This window comes from Talpa europaea, assembly GCF_964194135.1.
Source record: "Talpa europaea genome assembly, chromosome: 7".
NCBI lineage: Eukaryota > Metazoa > Chordata > Mammalia > Eulipotyphla > Talpidae > Talpa > Talpa europaea.
Window position 1 is genome coordinate 102,199,779 of NC_140074.1, and position 18,401 is coordinate 102,218,179.

The 18,401-nt window shown below is 33.7% G+C and overlaps 2 protein-coding genes across 2 annotated transcripts in view; one reads left to right on the top strand and one right to left on the bottom strand.

Moving 5' to 3' along the window:
• Positions 1 to 18,401, top strand: part of CENPP (centromere protein P) — a gene marked incomplete at its 5' end in the record, with an annotated part of 170,850 nt that overhangs the window by 7,999 nt on the left and 144,450 nt on the right. The window contains one exon of the mRNA XM_084237449.1: positions 600 to 696. Coding sequence (XP_084093575.1) covers positions 600 to 696 — 97 coding nt within the window. The remainder of the gene's footprint in view (positions 1 to 599; positions 697 to 18,401) is intronic.
• OGN (osteoglycin) lies at positions 4,851 to 18,385 on the bottom strand (the record flags this gene model as incomplete). The annotated part of the gene is given in 8 exon segments (XM_084237448.1): positions 4,851 to 5,021; positions 6,364 to 6,459; positions 8,946 to 9,148; positions 9,500 to 9,658; positions 14,905 to 14,998; positions 16,954 to 17,121; positions 18,205 to 18,270; positions 18,272 to 18,385. Coding segments are annotated over 8 exon segments (1,071 nt in total).

Here is an 18,401-nt window from a genome sequence, read left to right on the forward strand (position 1 = left end):
TAGGTACATTGTTTATTACCACAGTAATCACAGAAGATTTCAAGGAGAATGTGGTATTTAAGTGATATATGAAATAATGGATAGGATTTAAACATTTGAGGGGTCTCCCTTGTGGCGCAAGTGGTTAAGACACAACCTATGAAGATGTCTGCAGCCTCTGCAGCATGAGTTCAATCCCCAGCTGGCCAGGGAGCAACCTACATAGCGCAGCAGACCTCTCCTGACTGCCCGCTGCTCCCCTCAGCAGTGTACTTCGGTCAATCTGCCTGTTCTGTTCCACACTCTGTTTCTGATGAATCCTCTCACCCCCCACACCTCTGGCCTGTACCCCAGCTCTTGTATGTATAAATAAATAAATCTTTAAAAAAATAAATAAATAAACATTTAAAGATGGGGAAAGGGAGATTCTATGTTGAGAAAGTAGCTTTAGCATTCACACAGGACCACATACACAACAGTGCAGGCAGGGTTCAGTATATGGAAATAAATACTTTTTGTAGCTTTAGTGTATAAATATAAAGAGCAATGATAAGAAATAAAACCAGGTTGGAATTCTCATTTAATGTTGTTTATTAATCATAGAATTTTTTCTCTTTCAGAGCAGAGGAAAGGAGAGATCTCTTCATGTTTTTTCGAAGCCTGCACTTTTTTGTGGAGTGGTGTGAATATCGTAAGCGCACATTTAAACATTTCAAGGTACTGTCTAAATTTTTTAAATGTAAACATATATGAAAAATGAAACTGATGTCAGTTTGGAGATTTAACATACATTCTTTCCTTAAAGCTTTCAAACAATACAAAATATTTTCACTGTCTTCTAGAATTTGCCGTACTTGAAAAGAGAAATGGTTCTGTATAATTATTGAATCAATTATAGTATGATTTGTTGTCCAAGAAATGTAGGTATATTCTTACTTATTTTAAAACACACATTTTGAAAAATTGATCTATCAAGATACTGATCTACCTCAAGTAGAAAATGACAAATGCTAAGAATATTATCATAGCAGACTTACCAGATAGCAGTTTTGTCTTTATTGCTTGAGTCAGTGTCTTTAGAACTTCTTAATTGTTATATATGTCAAGTTTAATATTGAAGCCTGATTTTTATGAAGTAACGCTTCTTAAGATATACATATATTCTAAGGTTTCTTTTTGCTCCCTTTTTTTGTTTTCTGGAATGGCTGAAATTATGCTTGCCTGCATGGTAATTCCCTAGGCCTTGCTTAGTTGAGTAGCATCAAACTATAAGAGATATTAGAGATCCACAAAAAAATTTCTGAGTTAACATAAATAGTATTAAAGGTTCAGGTTCCCTCAGAAGCCTGTCTGGTTAATGACTGTTGCCTTTGGGGACTGGTACAAACTCACCTATAGTTTTTGCAATTTTTATTAATTTATTATAGGCATCTATTTAGTTGAACTAATAAAATCTGTCAGGTATAGGATTTTCTTTAGAAAGGAACATGATGGTAACTGTACCTGTACTGCAGTACCTTGAGTAATTCTCATGATTGTTTTATATTTGTAGTTGCACCAGAACAATTAAATAGCTTTTCTTCACAATTGGTAAAAATACAGTGATGGCAGTATGGCAGTTATGGTAAGGAATCACCTAGTATGGCCATTTCCTTATATATTTGAATGGCTTTTGGGAAATGTGAGTGCTAATCTCTATTTTCAAAAACAGTTTGCCTCTAAATGCTTCAAGGCAAGTGTAGAAGTATAATTGGTGTAGTTTTCCTATCTAGGATAGATCTTTCCTATGAATTGATCTATTCTCATGATGAGGTTACTGGAATGAAAAAAACAGTTATATTATTGTGCAACCATCACCAATATTCATCTCCACAACTTTTCCATCATTCTAAACTGAAACTCTGTACCCATAAAAACTAGCTTGCCATTCCCTTCTCCCCCCACAGCTGCTGGGAACCACCATTCTATTTTTCTGTTTCTATGAATTTGACTACACTCTTGGATCTCATTTAAGTGGAATCATACAGTGTTTGTACTTTTTTGCTTGCTTATTCCACTTAGCATAATATCCTCAAGCTTTATTCATGTTGTAGCATGTAACAGAATTTCTTTCATTTTTACAACTATTTAATATCCCACTGCGTGTATTTAACACAATTTGTTCATTTATCTGTTGATGAACATTTGGCTTGTTTTTCACCTTTTGGTTATTGTGAATGATGCTTCTGTGAACATTGGTGTACAAATATTATTTGAGTTCCCATTTTTAGTTATTTTAAGTGTATGCCTATAAGTGGATTTATTGTATTATATGGTCATTCTGTGTTTAATTTTTTAAGAACTGCATATTCTTATATTCTGAAGTCTGGTTTATCTGCTTTTTCTTTTGTTGCCTGTGCTTTCGATATCTTATCCAAGAACTGGTTGCCAAATTCAATGTCATAAATATTTTTCTTTTTTTTCTTAGGGGTTTTATAGTTTAGCTCTTCAGTGTTTAATCCAGTTTGAGCTAATTTTTGTATACATTGTGAGGTCCAACTTCATTATTTTGCATGTATATATTCCAGTTTTCTCAGCATTATTTGTTGTTGAGACTGTCCTTTCCTTGTTGAGTGTTTTTGGCATCTATGTTCAAAATCATTTGGCCACATATATGATGGTTTATTTCTGGCTTCACTATCCTATTGGTCAGTATGTTTGTCTTTATGCCATTGCTGTATTTTTGAATACTGTAGTTTTGTGTAATAAGTTTTGAAATGAGTGAGTCCTCTGATTTTTTTCTTTTCAAGTTTGTTTTGGCTATTTGGAGTCCTTTTATATTCCACATGAATTTTAAGATGGGCTTTTCTATTTCTTCAGAAAATATCTTTGGGGCTTGGATAGGAATTTTACTCGAATCCGTAGATTATCTTGTGTAGTACTGTAATCTTAACTACCAGTGTTCATTCTCTTTTAATTATTATTTTATCTAAATCATTGACTTTAAAATTTTCCCAAATTTGACAGTTATTTTTTGGTGTTTTTTCTCTTTAATTATATAAAAATCATAGGACTGCAGTATTCTTTTGACATCTAGAAATGTAGAAGTCTCTGGTCATTCTCCCAAGTGTTGGTCTCTATTACTCAGCTTTCCTTTATCAAGTTTATTTTCCATATGAAGTTATGGTTTATTTCCATCGATTTATTCAAGATTGTATAGCTAAAAATTCTATTTTTCTAAATAAAACAGAGCCCTTCTGTTTAAGTGGATTTTATTTTACACTATTTATTTTATATTCAATTCAAATGTGCTCAGTATTATATTAGGCACTTTGAAAGTATAAAGGGAGTATTGAATGTGTTCATAGTGCTCTATGAGCTGTCAGTTACAGAGAAAGGGGGCATGCACACAAAATCATGAGAAAGCCATATAATAGTTTGGATTATCAATTATCAAAATAAAGTAAGTAAATGAGTTAACAAGAGTTATAGAGATAATTATTGTGACCTTAAGATCACAGATGTTTTAAAGAAAAAGTTTCATCATGGGGTCAACCTTGACAAAAGGGAGGAAGTTTGAAAAACAAACAGGAACATGCTAGGGAGGAGAAAAAAACAGAAGCAAATGCTTAAAATTTGATTAAGTACTTCTCTGGGAATAGTATACAAAGACCAACTTGATTCTGACCAATATGATTCTAGTTTATTTTGGAAACAATGTTGGTAATTTTATTAACACATTCCATCTCATGTTTCTAAAGCACTAACAGTTTTCCATGTAACCCCAAAACAATGTGGAAACAGAGATTTCTGAGTGGGGTTCATACAAGAAGAAAGTTATTTTAGGAACTTTAATCTGGTAGCATTATGTCATCAGAAATCATCATTATTAGACTGGTCATGAATTTTCACTATTGAATATATAGTTTGTATGAAAATAGAGATGTGTAGGGGTGCAAAACACCACAGAATTAGCTTGGTTTTCATTCCTTAGATGCTGACAAATTGATTAAAGAACTTCCCACTCTTATACTGTAAAATGAAATTATTTTGCAGTATGTATCATATTTGAAATCTTTTACAATAGAGAACTTTATGGCCGTTTTGTGGGAAATGCGATGAACCTTCAATTTTTCTTATAAGCATACTGACTTTGGTCTGCTTGGCTTCTTAAAATGTTTTATGGTAGACTTAGGGTGTTAATATTTAGATAAGGGAAATTTATTACTATTTTACTGAAGCCTTTGACCGTGTGACTTTGTAGCAGAATAACTTTGAACATTACCATATTATCTCTCCATCAGTGAGTAAAATTATGATTTATTTGGAAACTTGTCTAGGTATAAATCTTGTTCTGTTTCTCAGGCTAAGTCAAAATATAATAGCTGCCTTAATAGAAACAAAGTTCCTACTTCATTACGAATAATGCATGAATCATAAGAGAAAAATGGGAGATCACTGGAAATATTTAGCCTTTCAAAGTTTTTGGAACATCTGTCTTAGATGCTTTCGGGACTCAGTAAAGGCCAGGGAAAGACTAACAGTTGAAAGTTTCTTGGACTTATACTCTCACATCATTAGTAATGGAAATAATGCTTCTTAAATTTGGATATTTATATAAGAACATAATGGCACTCCAGTATAAACTACCAGGGTTTTGTAATGCTGTTTAAGTATTTTCACATTAGTTTGTTTGGAACTTATAGATTCAGTCTTACTTTTTACTTGTTAGAAGTACTTGTTACATTTTTGAACATCCTTGCTTAAACCATAAAATTCCTTCATAATGGAATACAAAGTTAATATTAAAGAAATATTTGTTCTCCTTTAGACATTGTTGGACAGATTATAAGTATGTGTGCACTTTAGTTTATATACTGTGTTGAAAGTGATTAAAAGTATGACCCTACGGGCAATCTTTTTAAGCAAATAAAACTGTTGGGATGCTTTCCGAGGACGATGGGGTTGCCCTCCAAGCGTATCTCTTCAATGCGGTCCCGAATGTAACGGGTGTCATTAGCCTTGCAGAATGTATCATCTGTAATTGAAGTTATGTTGTTAAACTGGAAAATAAAAGGAAAAAGTTGTTCAGACATCTAAAATTAACAAAGGTTAATCCTGGGATCTCACAGGATCATTTATATAAAAAGTGACTTTAATATTTCTTATAGTATGTATTCTCATGGTAATAAAACTCTCTATAAAATCTAAGCCCCTCTCCCCTTAAGGCTACAGTGTTATTTTGAAAGAACAGACTACTTGCTATTTTTCAGAGTAATATCCATGTATCAGAATGTTCTGAGGGCCTCCTTGGTGGCGCAGGAGTTAAAGATAGTGTTATTGCCAGCCATTGTGGCAGGAGTTTAATCCCAGGCAGGCCCGCCAGGGAGCTGACCCACATAGCGCAGCAGACCTCCCCCCTGTCTCACCTACTGCTCCCCTCAGCAGTGTATTTCAGTAGATCTGCATGTACTGCTCCCCACTCTGTCTCTGGTGAATCTTCTCACCCCCACACCTCTGGGTTACACCCTAGTTCTTGTATGCATAAATAAATCTTTTTAAAAAATGGTCATTATAATATTTAAAATAAAAAGTTCTGAGTATAAATAAAATTACACTGCTTGGAAAAAGTATCCAATTCTTGAGTATCACTCAAAATGTGTGCTATGTTCGTAAATATTCTTTTTTTTTTTTTAAAGATTTATTTATTTATTTATACAAGCACTGGGTACAGTCAGAAGCGTGGGAGGGTGAGAGAATTCACCAGAGCCAGAGGGGAGAGCAGAATAGGCAGAAGGACCTAAGTACACTGCTGAGGGGAGCAGCGGGCGCCAGGAGAGGTCTGCGCGCCATGGTGGGACCCTCGCCCGTAGGCCGGGGATTGAACCAGCGCTGCAGAGGCTGCAGGCAGCTTCGAAACCCAGCGCTCAACCACTGCACCACCGGGGAGGCCCAAATATTCTTTACAGAAGTAAAAAGAACACTTGAAATTCTTATTATGCTGAAAAACCAATTTTAGTTTATTTTCATGCCCTCTTCACTTTTCTGTTACCTCAAGTTGATGTTGGACAAAAATGTCGGTGGAAAAATACTTTCCACTGCAAATGTTTATAGCTATTTAAAGAGACATAGACCAGAGGTCTTAGTGTTCCCTGATGTCAAATACACGTCAGGTTAATGAGGAGATGCTCTGTGCACACCGAAGACAAACCCCACCTCAGTATTGCTAATCTGGACAGAGCCTGGCCTCCTGAACAGGAGAATGCATTGAGCAAATAGCAACACTTTTAATCAGCATTTGACCATCATACTACCCCAGAGATCTGAATAATGAGTTTCTTAGTAAGTCATAAGATTAACCCACAGGCAACTTAAAATTAGATATTGTGAAAGGAGCAGTCATACCTGGAGATGAATTATACGTAGGCTTTCTGGTAAATTAAGAGGCACAGATTCCAAGGCATTGTGGTCCAAATAGAGGAAGGAGAGGTTATTCAATTGCTGTAAGGAAAAAGGACTTTAGCTTGAATGTTACTGAGGTCAGTACATTTCTTCATAGGTTTCAAGCTATATGTACACACACACATATATAAATGTATACTTACTTAGAGATTGAGAAGAATGTATATCAACACTATCATCAATATAGTAGTTTTGGTTACCAGGGTTTCACAAATAGTATGATGCTTTGTTCCTTTATAAAGGGCAAGTAGACCTTTACTACATCCCACATTTCTGTCTACTCCTCTATCCTCAACCCTTGTGTCAACTTCTGGGCTCTTTGAACTTGTCTGGAGATTGCTAAGGAGGTTAATCCCCAGGCTGGATTGGATCCTAGTGCCATCATAACCTCTTAGAAATTTCTAGAACTTCCTGTTTCGACTCTACCAATTTCTAGAAAAATAAGTAATCCTCAGATATTTTTACATTTAATGTAAATGTATATTTACATTTATATTTAAGATATGTAAATGATTGTTAATAAGATGTTTCCCAAAGCAAGTTACTAAATACTTAGGATTTTTTCCTAAGAGCTCTGTGTTGGATTACTATTCATTATCAGTAACCCATTATTGTATAATTTTGTAATATTGTAAGCTGTCATTTCCCCTGATAGTAATCTTTTACCTTACTTTTGATATGCCTCCTGTGACAGGTTGTGCTAATTTTGGTTTTTCAATAGTTGCTTTCCTGTTATTTTAATCCTTTCTTCAGCATCCTGCCATCTGCCATATGGAAACCAAATTTTTGCTTTCCCTGTTTGAGTTACACACCACTGTTCCCCTGTGGGACCCTTTCACATGGGTTAGAATAGCCTGATTATACCAGTGCCTGTGACAGTCTAGGGTACTAAGCAAAACTACAAAGTTGCTGGGTTTATCATTTCCGTGCCAACTCGCCATGAATCCCTTCTGTAATACATGTGTCAAATCCAAAATAATCAAACTTTCCTTTTGTGAAATGTTGATCCTCAGGTCTTTAAGGTACCAGTTTCTCAAAGGCTTACCAATTTGAATTATATATCTTCAAATTACAAGGGCTTTTTGTTTGTTTTTAAAATGAGTCCAGTTTTAAAGTCTCCTGGGTGTCTCTTAACTTCTGGTGTGTCCTTAAAATGCCCCATTATGTTGAAAAAGGATTCCTTAAATTTAAGCAAAAAAATTGGGCCTCACGGTGGTGCAAGGGGTTAAGCACAGCACTATGAAGCTATCCGAAGCCTCTGCAACCCGAGTTCGATCCCCAGCCAGTCAGGGATTTACCCACATGGCGCAGCAGACTCTCCTGTCTCGCCCACTGCTCCCCTTAGCAGTGTGTTTCAGCCAGTCTGCCTGTTCTGTTCCTTACTCTGTCTCTGGTGAATCTTCTCACCCCTCCCCGCGCTCCTCTGTCCTGTATCCCAGTTCTTGTATGCATAAATAAATAAATCTTGGGCCTCCCTGATGGCGCAGTGATTGAGCGCTGGGTTGCAAAGCTGCCCGCAGCCTCTGCAGCACCAGTTCGGATCCTCGGCCACCAGGCGAGGGTCCCACATGGAGCTCAGACCTCTCCTGCTGACCGCTGCTCCCCTCAGCAATGTATTTCATCACTCTGCCTGCCCTGCTCCCTGCTCTGGTTCTTGTGAATTCTCTCACCCTCCCACTCTTCTGACTGTACCCAGTGCTTGTATAAATAAAAAAATCTTTAATAAATAAATAAATGAATAAATAAATCTTTAAAAATAAATAAATTTAAGCAAAAATAGGCAAAAATGGAAAATGTTTGCATTTCCTGACAGACTGTAAATTTGTGATCAGATTGTTCACTTGTGTGACTGTCATAAGCTTCATGATAATATTTGGTGGTTTTAGGTTCTTCTATTAGGAGTTATCACTAGACGCTACAAACCCTCCTTATGAATGAGACTTGCCAACAGTAGCATGATAGTCTCATTATGTTAGGTAGGGTTCCTTTTGGAAATGAGTGTATCAGAGCTATGGGAGTTCTAGGCTAAGGCGATTCTTTTTCTGTGCATTTTGAGACAACCTAGCTACCTAAATCAGAGAAGATCGCCTTTCCTTTTTCTGATATATAGTATTTTCTTGAGTTGCTAAATTAAGAAATGTATTTCATTTTTACTGAAATACAAAAGAATTTTGTATTATTTGCCAAATTCAAAAAGAAGTCTACCTACAGATTTTGATTTTTGCATACTTTTAAGTGTTAAAAATAAAATTCAATGATTGCTTCCAGAATTTTATTTGTTATGGCATTTGTACTTTACTAATATTGTAAGGACAGAGAAACACAGGAAAATTCCCATTTTGAGGTTTTGTGGTCTTGGTGCCATGAGAGTGCCAACCAGATCAGTATATTTTCATTTATTATAAAAATTAAATGTTTTAGAACATAAAATTCTAGACCAGAATTTCTTTTATCATATCATTGTGTAAAGCTGATATTGTGTTCAGTCACAATAACATGAAATTCACATAATATGAAATACTTACTTTGAATGTATTTCCTTTGATTCCTCTACTTTTGATTTTGTTGTGTTTTGCGTTAAATAAAATAAGCTTAGGAGGAAGAGCTGGAAGTTTCAATAGCTTATTGTCAGCTAATGTCAGTTCTTCTAACAAAGTAAGTTTTGAAAAAGTGTTCTCTTCTATATCTTCAATCATATTTCCCGTAAAATCAATTCTTCTTAAGTTAGCTTGAAGGAAAAATATGCATAAAATATGAAGTTAAATTCTCATTTGTGTGCACTGAAGAAAAGCATTTGTTTAACAGGTCTTTCAAATATCTTTTATCTTTAGTTCCTAGGAGCACATCTAACAACTAGGGCATGAATTTTGAACATTTACTCTGTTTTTGATACTGACGGCCCTTTTTCTTGGACCTGTTGTAGAACCCCAGGTTTGGAAGGGAGTTTAGAGTTAATTGAGTCCTTCCATCCTTGTCTGTTTGAACTCCCAGTGTGCTCAGGCAGTTTGAAAGAAATTCCTGTTGTAAATCTTAGAAAGTATTACATTTATGAATAGAATCATATTTAAATTTAACTTACGTATGTCAGCAAAATCTTTGGCAGTTAACTTTTTAATTTTGTTGAATCGTGCATAAAGATAGGCTGATTCCTTTGGCAAGGGGGGCACACTGTCAATGTCAATCTCTTCACAGTATACGGAGCCACTTAAACAAACACACAGCAGGCATGTGGGCATTTCTAAATTGAGAAGCAAAATCATAAAAGTTTTAAAATATTTAGGCCTCTATTGGTGAAATTATTGCTATTGTGTTATTACTAATTTGAGAAGATATTTTTACTAAGTTATGATTGACAGCAGGAAAGATATCACAGTCATGACAGCTAATGACCTATATGGTATCTGATAATTCACCAGAATTTTATTTCAGATTCTCTAATCTGCAATGTTTTTTATTCTCTATCCTTTGAACAATAATCCTTTCATTGCTGAATTGTTTGACAGTGCATTTCCTCATTTGTTCCCAATGATACTGTCTTTGATCAATTGGTTCCAGCAGCAATGTCATGTTGCTTACTCTATCAAGTTACTTCTTTTCACTTTGTAATAAATAAGTGCCTCTCACAGAAGTATTTTGAGATTCTAAATGTCTTATTTTACATCACATGTTCACTCCTTAGTTTTAGCACCTATTGATGATTCTTACCTGAATCTTTATCGCTAGTATAGTTGCCAAAAAGTGCTTTTCTAATTCCATTATTCCTTCTATATTTGTTAGTTGGCATTCTGTTGGAGGCAAACATTCTCATCTTATTTGTTTCTATCCAGTTTGAACTTAAGAATTCTTTATTCTATGAGTTATAATACCTAACTATCACTATCATTTATATTTTGATATTCAAATTTTCACAGATTATCTAGTGTGAACACTTTTAAGCTATTTTGTTCTTACCAGTTTTTTTTTTGCTTAAATAACATACAATAAAATTTATTTAACTTATATAATTTGTAAGTTTTAATCCATATATCTACCATGAAGCCATCATGACCATCAAAATAGCTAACATATCCATCACCCCAAAAGTGATGGCAATCCCTCTTTGGCAATCCCTCCCTCCCGCTCTTATCCCCAAGTAACCATGGATCTGCTTGCTATCATTATACATTAGTTTGCATTTTCATGAATTTTATAGCAAACAAATCACACATTGTGTGTTTTTGCCTGGCTTCTTTCACTCTGCATAATTATTTTGAGCTTCATCTATTGCCCCAGATGTTTTTTCAATGAGCACTGTTCCTTTTAGTGGAAAAGTGTTTTTAAAAACTAAGACTCCAGTGTGGAGATGCTCAATCCTGCTGTGGTCTCATTGTTACTAGGCTCTATCAATAGAGAGAACTGGGAAATACATGGATGTGCATCTCTCTCTTCCTGTCCAATGCATTCCTTTTTATTACACAGTAGTATTTCATTGTGTCAATATACAGTTTACAATCAAGTCTTACAGGCATTTGGGTTGTTTCCAGTTTTTGGCTATTTCAGAGGAAACTGTTGTGAACATTAATGTATAAATTTGTGTGGACTAATTACTTTCATTCCTCTTGGGTAAACAGAATGACTGTGTCTTACTATGAGTGTGTTGTTACCTTTTTGAAGAAAGTTCTACTGTTTTCCAAAGGCTTTTTGCCATTTTGCTTTCCCATCAGCAGAGAGAGTTCCAGTTCCTCCACACCCTCACAAACACTTGGTATGTTCCAACTTTTTCATTTTAGTCATTCAGATGCAGTGTGTTTGAATACCCTGTGTTTTAGTTTGCATTTTTTAATGAATAATGATGCAGTGCATCTTTGTGTGTGTGTGTGTATGTGTTTGTGTGCCGGTGTCTACACACTGTCATATATATTCTTTCTTTGGTGTAGTATCTGTTCATATCTTTTGCCTGTTTTTAATTTTTTTTTAATTACTAGTGAATCATGAATTATATATCATAGATGTAAGTTTGTCAGATTTATGGTTTGCACATTTTCCTCCAGTCAGTGGCTTGTCTTTTTTCTTAGCAATGTCTTTGAAGAACAAACATTTTTAACTTTAATGAAAAACGATTCCTTTTATAGGTCAAGCTTTTTGTGTTGTAGTTAAGAAATTTTTGTCAATCATTAAGTTTTTGTACTATGTTTTAGAAGTCATATAGCTTAAGGTATTTATATTTATGTGTGGGGTTCATTTTGAGTTCATTTTTATATTAACACAAAAAGGGTCAAAGTTCATTTTTTCTCCTATAGCATTTGGTTTTTCAGCACTGTTTTTTTATCCTTTCCCCATCAAATTGCATTGGTACCATTGTAAAAAAAAAAACAAAACAAAAAAAACCCCAAGAACAGTTGACCACGTTGTGTAAGTCTGCTTCTGGACTCTGTTCTGTTCCATTGATCTATTTGTTTATTTTTATGCCAGTACCACAATATCTTGATTGCTGTGGCTTTATAAGACATCTTGGCATTAAGTAGTATAAGCCCTCAAACTTTCTTCTTCCTCAATGTTTTTCTGACTGTTCTGTGTTCTCAGCATTTCCATATAAATATTAGAATCAACCTGTAAATTTCACACACAAAAAGAGCTTATAATGACTTATTTGAAATTGCATTTAATCTACAAATAAATTTGGAGAAAGCTGACGTGTTAGTGATAATCAGTTTTCTGTTCCTTGAGCACATGTTAATGATCATGTTTTCTGCGTATGTCTAGGTCTTCTTTAATGTCTCTCTGCATTGTTTATCTAGATTGCAGTGTATAGGTCTTGTACCTTTTAAAATTGTTTTTACAAATTTATACCTATGTGTTTTTTTATTTTTTGATTAATTAAAGAAATGAAATGTCCCATTATTCTTTAATAGCCTCCCTATTTTCTGGTAGGGCAAGATGCTCAGACCAATCATGCTTTTCCCTAACCCAGATATTTTTTTTTTCTATGAGCACTGTTCCTTTTAGTGGAAAAGGGTGTTTAGAAACTGAAACTCCTGTGTGGAAATGCTAACTGGTACTGTGGTCTCATTGTTACTAGGCTCTTTCAACGTAAAGAACTAGGAAAAACATGGATGTGTATGTCTCCCTATCCAGTACATATACATTCACACACATAGATATCTACATACATATATAGGCACATCTTGTGCATATTACACATACATACTTGCACAGAGACAAACATGTCTGTACCTATCTCTGTGAACAAATCAGACTTGATACAGATAAGTTGTATTGCCTTCCTCCTGTCCATATTTGGAATGGTCCTCTCTAATGGTGAGAAAACTGTCTCTCATTAGCCACAGTGTATCCACTCTGCCCTACTCAATCCTAGAAAATACTTTAAGTAGTTTTATTACTGCTAGCCTATACCAGTGTAGAAAACAATCCTTCTGTAATTTTAGTAGTTGTGTATTTAGCCTTTAGTCTGAAAGTATATACTCAGAAAAGCTGTTTTAAGGTTACTTGGACAGATTCTTTCTGTCCAAATAGGGAGATTGTATTGTCATTCATTTGAAGCACAATTAAGTTTATATTTCTCTACTTGCATTCCAGTTTGGAATCTTATCCTTTTGGATTTTATATAAATTTGTTTGCTTGCCTAGGTGAAACTAATCTAATTCTAAAATAAAATCTACACAAAAACTGCACACTCAGTTTTGCAGAGGCACCATTTCTGTTTCCTGGTTCTCTTTGTTGAAAGAGCCTAGTAACAATGAGACCCAAGTTCCTACCTCCCCTCTTTTCCACACCTTGTTCTATTTGTAACCTGTAGGTCATACTCTGTTTTTAAATTATACTTCTTGATTTCTTTTCACACAAATGAACTGCTGCATATATATTTTTTAAACATTCCCTTTATTATAGATGAAAGGAAGTATACTGTAGATACTCTTTGCACTATACTCTGGGAAGTCACTCCATGTTGGTTCATTTTTACATATGTTGGTTCCATGTTAGTTCCTTGTTCATTTTTTACAGCTGCATAGTCTTCCCTTACATGGATATACCATAATTGATTCAACTATTCTTCAACATGGTAATTAGATTGTTCCCATTATTTTGTAATTGCAAGCAATGCTTTGATGATATTACATATCTATTTTCTTACTTTTCAAAGTTTGATTTTAAGGTTAGTTCCTAGAAGTTAATGACTTTGTTACAAAATGCATATTTGTTTTTATTAGATTATGCCAAATTCTGTTCAAAAGCATTATACCTGTCATTTTGCATTCCCACTAGCAGTATGTGAGTGTCTGATACAACCTTAAAATATATTAATATATTGTAACACTTTTAATTTAATTTAATTTTTACTTTTCTGTGGAAGATATGGATATAATTGTGTCCTTTTTCACTTGATGACTCATTTTCAGCATCACTTTTAAAAAGTCATCTTTGTTTCAATGATTTAAGATGTTGCTTGTATTATATATGAAATTTCAACAAATATTTCTTTCTGGTTCTGAACTTTGAATTCTATTTGTGCACCACTATCACACATTTATAAAGTATAGAGATTTTACAGAATATTCTAGTATGTGATACATCTGATTCCTGTAGATGTCATTTTTTAGTGTTTCCATATGAACTTCAGAATCAACCTTACCAGCTCTTTAAAGAAGTTAGTTGTTAAAATTTAGGGAACATAAAGATATCTTTATATTAAATTATCCTATCCAAGAGCAAGACTTGTCTTTTTGTTTGTTCAAATCTATTTTTACTGTGATGATTTTCAGATTTCCTAAGATGTATTTCCTATTTTGGTCTATTTTAGTTTTACTATAGCAATACAGAAATTAATATATTTTATGTCATATGAAATAATGGTCCATGATAGAGTACCATAAATTAAAGAAGAACAATCAAGTAGCAATTTGTGGTTTGTTACTTTATAAGTTTTGTTATTTTAATTGAAATGTGCATTATAATTATTTATATATATAGTGTCTCTGAGATTCTTGAAGTCAAGTATTACATTTAATTTAATCTATATTCTGGGTATATATAGTATTTACAAGGAATTGGTGCTTGCTAAATATTTCTTAAATTGATTTTTTTATGTGTGTGTGTATATATAAGCACATACTTTATAGAGACTAAACTACTTGGAGTGAGTTTTGGTTCACCTTGAATGTTTGTGTTGCACATTTCTCACTCATAAAGTGGGATAGCAAATTCCCAGAATATCTTTTTGGCTTTATCACTGGAGATAAAATTCTATTATTTGAATTTACTGTTTCCTGGGCAGTTTTTGATTACTTGAGGAATAAAATTCCATTATAAGCTATTAATTTGTTTGTTTTCTTACAGCGGTATTCATTTTTGTGCAATAAATGAATAAAAACCCATAAAATTCCCACCAACTCATCATCCATGAACTCATGAACTATCACCATAGTCCCTTGTGGCAAGCTATTTTTTAAAGCTCGTTAAAAAAAAGGTTATGCCATTTATCCTTACCATCACTTTCTTTCTTGGGTGGTAACGGTGTACTACTTTCATCTTTTTGTAACTGAAGACTTTTCTCATCGGGTATTATCATATTTTCTTTTTCCTGTTGGAAAAATGAAAAATGTGTTATCTGGTGTGAAAAGTCTGATTTTGACTGAATAACTGAGGGATCATGGATATTTACTTTCTCATAGTCATAGCAGCATTTTCTTTGTGCTCCGTTAGGATTTTGTATATGATTTTATTTTATCGTTCATTAAATTATAATGTAAATATTGATTTAAACTATATTCACTTCAGATTGTGAGCTCCATGAGTAGAAGAAACGGGTTTTTTTTTTTTTATTTACAAACCAAACTCAGTGATTACTGAATGTTAAAAACCAATCAAATTCCAAATGAAAACTAGGAGAGAATTCTTTGACTTGGAATCAGAGTTTTTTTGAGGTGAAACCTAAATGAAGATACTATCTTGAGATCATCATGTAGAGTACCTCTTTTATTTCTTGCTTATGGTTCTTGCCTGAACTAAGTTCCTAATATCAAAGTCTTCCATGTTGAATTGGACTAAAGCATCAGTCATGTCACAGGTGTAAAGCACTGAAGGAGCTCTTTCCACTTCTGGTGGAAGTGACCCATTTACTTACCTATGTGCCTCCATCAAGCCAGGGCCCTTGGAGTGTTTTTATTCCAGCCTACCTATCTTCTGCAAACCACCATTCAAGGCTGTTAGTTCTGGGAAAATTGAGTCCTTATCATTTACTCTTTTTTCTGTTCTGGGAGCTATTAGACTAAAGCATATTTTGTGGGTTCCTTTGGAAGCATGTTCCACTTTAGTCTTGATTTTTTTTCTATTGAACACTCCTTCCACTCTGCATTTATGTATTAAGTACATTGAATTCTACTCCACTTTTCAAACATCTGAGTCCCTACTTTTATATAGATAAAGAGACACTTCTAAAGCAGCACAAAGAGAGGAAAGTATTCCTTTTTAGGAACTTAATACTTTTCAGGGGATTAGAGCTCTTTTGAAATGATTGAGATTAAAATCAACCACTTGAGTCAATAACTAATTATGACAGGTCTCTTTTGTTGTTGAAGCTATGGATAGTGAAAACTGTCTTTTTTGACTTAATGTTAGGCAAAATTAATTCTAAAATATTAACATTTGTTCATTGTATACTAAAAGAAAAAAGAGAAATAATTATACATCATTTTTAAAATCCTTGTCATCCTATTTATAGTGGAGAACTTTTAACACAGCAAACATGGTTATATATTTGGCTGCATTTTTCTTTGTGTGTGTGACAGTAGGCGAGCACCAGATATTTATGTGCTGTATTAACTTTTTCCTTTCCCAGAATTCATTTCTGTGTGCCAAGAAAACCACAAGTAATTACGTCGCCCATAGGAATGGAGTGAGAAAGATGTGTTATGAAAGCTATGCCTGTAGAGGGTTAGCTCAAGAATAGTTAGTTACTTGGTGTACATTGATAGAATATAAATTGTTGAAGTGGATTTAAAAAGAAAGCCCCATATTAGTTTGTCATTTTTTATACTGTGTGTATGAAGTTGGCACATGTAAATTATTGTGAAATGCTGTAAATACCAATATAGTCATATTCTATATATTTCCTTGAACCACTTTTTCCTAAAATAATAAATCTTAAACTGGCAATCCGTCTTTATTTTTCCTGAGACACATTTCTCCTGTTTTATTTTTAAGGCAATGTAATATGCAAATATAAAGTGTTATATAATGTTACTTAACATATAAATCTCAACTGGTCAGGAGTTATCTTAAAATTGAATTTTTCTTATTTTAATTTTTTTTGGTTACTGTAGATACTGCTTAGTTACCATAGATACTGTTCATTAATTTGGAAGCATATGTACTTAAAAAATGTAAGCTTAGGGACAATTACTATAAATTGCTTTGAATCATTTAAAAAAAAATTTTGTCACTTTGCCTTCTCAGACACATTCAGAAAAAAACCAAAAACATGCATTTAAGTGGGCAACTATTTTAGAAGTAAAAATTAGAATAGAAATAAAGTACCTTAATATTTTTTCCATCCAGGTATTTATCCTCATCATCGTGGCTAAACAAGTTTTCTTCAAAATTATCTGTTCCATAATCATAGATAATTCGTGAGTCCTGTTGAGTTCGTGGTGCTGGCATTACCAGAGGCATAAATAGTAACAAGAGAAATGTAGACTGCAGCGTCTTCATTTTAGCAAGGTGACTGGAAGTTAATCAGCTAGTGGCCTGCTGACTGTGGGACAATACTCTCTTTTTCCTTGGAAATAAAAACACAGACCATCCAAGCAATATTTAAAAGCTTAGAGAGGACTTTTTGGCAGGGTGTATGCAGTAAAGGCCAGAGAACAAGTATTTAACCCTTAGTGATCTTTAATTAGATGCTAAAAGTTTTTATGTATTAGTGACGTTTCAAAAAAAAAAGTTTCAGAAATGTTTGACTTCTTTTCTATCAAAAGTTTAAGCAATATTAATAATTTAAGTTTGTTAATAATTAAGTACATTGAAAAAGGCACTCTATACAACTGAAATCTTAAGATACCTGTAGTACAAATAGTTAAAATGAAGACCCAAGATTCTGTCTCATGTGAGTTAAAAATATCATGTTTCTACTTTGCTACCTTATAAGAACTTTTGATTTGTATTAGATAAACAGAAACAAGTTCCAAGAAAAGTTTTAAAAGTTTATATTTAACATTATGAAAAATAATCATTAACACTTAATTTTAGGTGGTACAGAATATGGGAAAACCATATTTAAATTTTCTTAGCTTTGTAAATTTCACTGGTATCACTATATTTAATTAATAAATTACTTTTAAAACTTAAATTATGAAAAACATAAAAATAATATTTTAGATAAGAATAAAATATAGAACTTTAATCAAGGATTTAGGGGATGTTAAGGGAAGGATTCTTTCAGGCTCACCAATACTTTATCTGGTGGTGCACATTCCAGATTTTTTCTTGAGTAACTTCAAGCAGAATCTCTCAGAGTTGCTGATGTTGCATTGTAGATGCCAGTTTGCCAAGAATCAATGGTTGAAAATGAAGAATAATATGTTCTGCGACTTTTGCAGCGCCCTGTTCTTGCCTGCATGGATATTAAAGTTATGCAATGATATACAAAAGTGCTTGTTAAAAAATAATTGTTCAGGGTAACTGAATCTTCAAAAAATTAGAGGTGGCCTTTACATTTAATAAGACTTCTCAAGATGAGTCACATCTTAACAAACAACATTTGAAATAATATGTGAGAAAAGAGCCTACCGTTGTAGCTGTTTTGAAGTTTTTTGTGGTTTTCCTCAATAGACGTTCATGTCTGTGCGTTTTGCCCCCAATGGGAGGGTGAATGAGGAAAGCCGTGGATCAATTTCAAACTGCTGAATAGAATTTCAGGGCCCAGCAGCTTTAAAAGCAGTTTCCATGTGGTAGAAATCTTTGCCAACATTCTTTCTCAAGGGTGA